The 5,274-nt window shown below is 45.4% G+C and overlaps 1 protein-coding gene across 1 annotated transcript in view; it reads left to right on the top strand.

Annotated features, from left to right (window-relative positions):
• The window catches only part of FAM227A (family with sequence similarity 227 member A), a 52,808-nt gene that overhangs the window by 43,442 nt on the left and 4,092 nt on the right, over nt 1-5,274 (top strand). The window contains exon 15 of the mRNA XM_015568807.1: nt 1,525-1,665. Coding sequence (XP_015424293.1) covers nt 1,525-1,665 — 141 coding nt within the window. The remainder of the gene's footprint in view (nt 1-1,524; nt 1,666-5,274) is intronic.

The following is a 5,274-nucleotide window of genomic DNA, read 5'->3' on the forward strand; positions in this document are numbered from 1 at the left end:
CCCCCCCCCCCCCCCCCAGGAAAGGCAATCCAGCAACTATTTTGCAAGGTTCTCTGCTCTGAGTGAGGAAGAGCCTCCTTTGCACACGCAGGTGGAGCCGTGCGGGGAAGGAGAGGGACGGTGCTGCTGGAGAATTGGTTTTCTTGTGAGTCGGAGGCCTGGTCCTCACACTTGTCTGGGGCAAGCACCCACACCTCGGAAGGCTCTTTGCAGAGCTCTCTGAAACGCTTCCACACAGAACACTGCTACAAGCTCAGGGTCCTCTTGCTAGTGGAAAGCAGGAGCCGGAGACGTGTGCAGGCTGCCACGTCTCAGGAAGTGACAGCGCAGAAAATACTGTCCAGGAATTACATCCAAGTTTTTCCGTTAGAAAACGCGGTCCTCACAAGGACAGCCGGCCGCTGGTTTTGGTCTCTTCACTGCGAGCAGCAGCAGGCGCCGGAAAGTGAAGACAAGGTTGTGGCAGAAGATCGCGAGAATGAGAATGTTGTGTAACACAGTTCTTCCCTGTGACTTGGGAAAAGACCCCCATCGTTGGATAGCTGCTGGTTCAGGCACAGCTCAGTGCTAGTTTTTAAATATCTGTCCTTCTACGTCTATCCTCCCACAGCAGAGAAGTACAGGACGACATCTTACTTCACTCTAACATACATTTACTGCTATTTTGTGTACCTTGAACACCCATCACCTGCTGCTCCATCAAGCAGATGTCCACATTTCAGAAGTCAGCTGGTATATTGCCCAGCTCAGCATTCCCACTGTGCACCCCAAGCTTATCTAGAGACAGTCCACTGAAAACCTCCTGTAATGCCAGCAGCAGCCACCATTACCGAGCACTTCCTGTGTCCCAGGCACTGTGCTAAGCCACTGGCCTGTGGTAACTCAACCCTCCACATGCCTTAGGGCAGCGGTTCTCAACCTGTGGGTCGTGACCCCTTTGGCGGTCGAACGACCCTTTCACTGGGGTCGCCTAAGACCATCCTGCATATCAGATGTTTACATGATGATTCATAACAGTGGCAACATGACAGTTATGAAGTAGCAACGAAAATAATTTCATGGTTGGGTCACAACATGAGGAACTGTATTTAAAGGGCCAGAAGGTTGAGAACCACTGATAGGTGCTATTATTCCCGTGTGGAGGTGAGCACACCGGCGTGGAGAGGTGAATTCATTGGCCCAGGTCACACAGCAAGTGCAGAGCTCCGACTGGAATTCAGCCGCCCTCCAAGCTCACGCCTCAGCTTCCTTCCGGGTGGTGGATCCCTCGCCGCCTCCTAATTGGAGGATGTGTTCCTTGGGTCAAGGGCCGCCCATTTTGCTCTCTGTTCCCAGGCTGCTGGGACCTCAGTCACCCAGCAAGGGCTGAGCTGCTGCTCCGCCATTAGCTCTCTGTTCATCAGTTTCTCTTGACAGGTGTCATGAATGCATTTGTAAATACTTGCCTCTCTTTACCTACGAAGATAGGAGAGAAAAGTCCGTACGGGCTCTGCAGTCTTTTTCCCTATGTCTTTCCTCCCACAGGGAGACGAAGAATTTAGACCAAAGAGAAGCCGATAAAAAAAGGGCACACCGCACATTCATCCCACCTCCAGCCTTTTATGAGGAAACCCTGGAAAAGAAACATAAAGCCAACCAGGAGAAAGAGACCAAATTTCTTCTAAGGTTCGTTCGAAAAAAAGACCAGGGGAAAAGTAGAAATGTGAGCAATGTAAGAATTCTTTTCTTTTTTAAAAAAAATATATTTCATTGATTTTTTTCACAGAGAGGAAGGGAGAGGGATAGAGAGCCAGAAACATTGATGAGAGAGAGACATCGATCAGCTGCCTCCTGCACACCCCCTACTGGGGATGAGCCTGCAACCAAGGTACATGCCCTTGACTGGAATCGAACCCTTCAGTCTGCAGGCCGCAGCTCTATCCACTGAGCCAAACCGGTCAGGGCGTAAGAATTCTTAATAATGGAAAAGTACATCAAAGTTCTCTCACCCTTCTGTGTCCCTCAGTTCTCATTTTTAAAGTAGTCATGGCCGCAGAAAGAGTTGCCAGTGATTTTGTACTTCCTCCGTGTCAAGTGTTTGTTCTTCCTGAGATGCATGGGTCAGAGCTCTTTGGTTGCCAGGGCCAGGAAACCAGCTCAGACTAGCTTGAGCAGAAGGAAAATCTAGAGGCCGCAGTAACCAGGCAGCCCACCGGTAAGTTGGCTACAGGCACGTTGGTCCTAAGGGCTCAATGATATTTTCAGGATCGCTTAGCATAACACTATCCAGGTCCCTCCGTGCTGTCTCAAAGGGTAAGAGATCCTTCTTTTTTTACTGCTGCATAGTATTCTATGGTGTAAATGTACCACCACTTTTTTTATCCACTCCTCTACTGATGGGCACTTGGTGCTGTTTCCAAATCTTAGCTTCTAAATCTTAAAAAAAGATAATTGCGCCCTAGATGTTTTGGCTCAGTGGCTAGAGCAGGGGTGGGCAAAGTCCCGGGTTCGATTCCGGTCAAGGGTACGTACCTTGGTTACAGGCTCCTCCCCAGCCCGGGCCCTGGTCAGAGCTCATGCAGGAGGCAACCAACTGATGTGTTTCTCTCACATCAATGTTTTTCTCTGTCTTTCCCTCTCTCTTCCACTCTCCCTAAAAAATAAAAAGATAATTTATTTTTTAAATATATTTTTATTTATTTCAGTGAGGAAGGCAGAGGGAGAGAGAGATAGAAACATCAATAATGAGAGAGAAACATTGATTGGCTGCCTTCTACACACTCCACACACTGGGGATTGAGCCCAAAACCTGGGCATGTGCCTTGACCCGGAATCAAACAGTGCCCTCCAGGCTCATAGGTGGACACTCCACCACCGAGGCACACCAGCTGGGCTCCTTTGTTATCTTTTTATGTCCGTAGGATCTGTAGTGATGTCTCCTCTTTCATTTCTAAGATTAGTGATTTGTGTCCTTTCTTTTTTTTCTTCTTAGTTAGCAAGGCTTGAGGCTTATCAATTTTATTGATCTTTTCAAAGACCCAGCTTTTGGTTTTGTTGATTTTCCCTATTGATTTACTATTTTAAATTTTATTTATTTATGCTCTAATGTATTTGTTTTTAAATTTTTGAACAGTTGGGTTTATTTCAACAGCAAATGTGAAACTTAGGCTTTAGGCAAGAGTACTACAGTAATTATATCAAGAATAGATGATTTCATACACTGTGTGCTCTAACTTTTTTTATTCTTTTGTTTACTTTGGATTTAATTTTTTTGCTCTTATTTTTCTAGTTTGCTCTTATTTTCTAGTCAAAACTTAGATTGATTTTAGGTCTTCTTTGGCAATATCTATTATATAAAAAGCCTGTGGTCGTCACACCATCATGCCTTAATGACCAATCAGCAGGAGGCTGTATGCGTGGGTGGGCGGGGCTGCATGCACAGTGAGGCATGTGCAGGTGGGCAGGGACTTGACTCTGGAGGACTTAACAGGAGGTGTGAGCGGGTTTCTGGGTCCCGCCTCCCGCAGCAGTGGTGGCGGTGGCAGCCATGGGACTCTTTCTGGGTCCCTGAGCCATAGGACTCTGGGTCCTGGGTCTCACACAATTTCATGCGCTGGGCCCTTAGTATGTATATAATGCTATAAATTTCTCTCTAAGCACTGCTTTCAGCATCCCCCAAATTTTAATAAGTTGTATTTTCATGTTCACTTAGTTCAAAGTATTTTAAAGTTTCTGTTGAGATCTCTTCTTTGACCCACGTGTTACATAGAAGTACGTTATTTAGAACAGCGGTTGCCAACCTTTTGGACCTCACGGACCACCAGTGGTCCACGGACCACTGCTTGGCGACTGCTGATTTAGAAGCATGTTCTTTCTCTCTCTAGATCAGGCCCATGGCTTCCCCCCATCTCCTTCCCCCAGGCGTGTTTTCTTTGCCTTTCTTTTTCCTAAGCTCCAAGGACCCTTCTTTTGCCTCTGTAACTTATTTCCTGAGCCCACACAGCCCAGCTGGCTCACTTCTTCCAGGGCTCACTTCTAGCTCTGTGACTGTCTAAATCAGCGGTTCTCAACCTGTGGGTCGCGACCCCTTTGGCAGTCGAACGACCCTTTCTCTGGAAATCAATGGAAAAAAAATATTATGAGGTGAGGATTTAAAAAAAAGAAATTTAAAAGAACAGAAATCACGCAGTGTCTGTTCTCTGTAATGTTGCTACTGTTATGAACCGTAATGTAAATATCTGATATGCATATGCAGCAGTGGTAAATATGCATATCAGATATTTACATTACGGTTCATAACAGTAGCAACATTACAGTTATGAAGTAGCAATGAAAATAATTTTATGGTTGGATCACAACATGAGGAACTGTATTTAAAGGGGCAGAAGGTTGAGAACCCCTGGTCTAAATAAACTTTTACTTGTATTTGGCAGGGGAGGATGTTATTTAATCTCCAACTATTTGGGGGCTTTCCAGTTCTCTGTTATTGATTTCTATTTGATTCCATTTTGGTCTGAGAACAGACATTGCGTGATTTCTGTTCTTTTAAATTTCTTTTTTTTTTTAAATCCTCACCTCATAATATTAGTATAGCTACTTCTGCTTTCTTTTTTCTTTTCTTTTTTTTCTTTTAGTGCTTAAAGTATTACAAAGGGTATTACATATGTGTCCTTTTTTTCCCCCTGCCCTTGACAATCTCCTGGCCTCCCCTACCCCCCAGTGTCTTATGTCCATTGGCTATGCTTATATGCATGCATACAAGTCCTTCGGTTGATCTCTTACCCGCCTCCTTCCTGCCCCCCAACCCTCCCCAGCCTTCCCGCTGCAGTTTGACAATCTGAATGAAGAACTTTTAAGTTGGAGACTGAGGCCTGAATAACAGGATCACATGTGTCTGTGGCTCAGCTGTAAGAGAAGGCCTCATACTGAGCCAGTAGGCCCCTAGCACTGATGTGCTTGCTTTTTGGCTAACATCTGATCTGTTGTTCAATTGTCCATTCTAATGGGATGGACGTTCCAGAACCATATAGTGAATATTTCCAGTAACATCAATATTTCCAAAAACTACACCATGTAGGACCTTGTGGGCCATAGCAAGGAGCTTGAATTTATTCTAAATTTGGTGGGGAAACCAATGGAAATTTCTAAGCAGTTGAGTAAAGTGGACTGTTATACTTAAAAAAGATAGCATGAGCTACTATTTTGGAATTGCACTGGGGTGGGTGACAGTGTCTGCAGTAGTGCAAATAGCTGAAAGTGTTTGAGTTGTGGCAGAGGATATGGGGAAAAGGGGGC

This window comes from Myotis davidii, unplaced genomic scaffold (genome assembly GCF_000327345.1).
Source record: "Myotis davidii unplaced genomic scaffold, ASM32734v1 scaffold2370, whole genome shotgun sequence".
Taxonomy (NCBI): Eukaryota; Metazoa; Chordata; class Mammalia; order Chiroptera; family Vespertilionidae; genus Myotis; species Myotis davidii.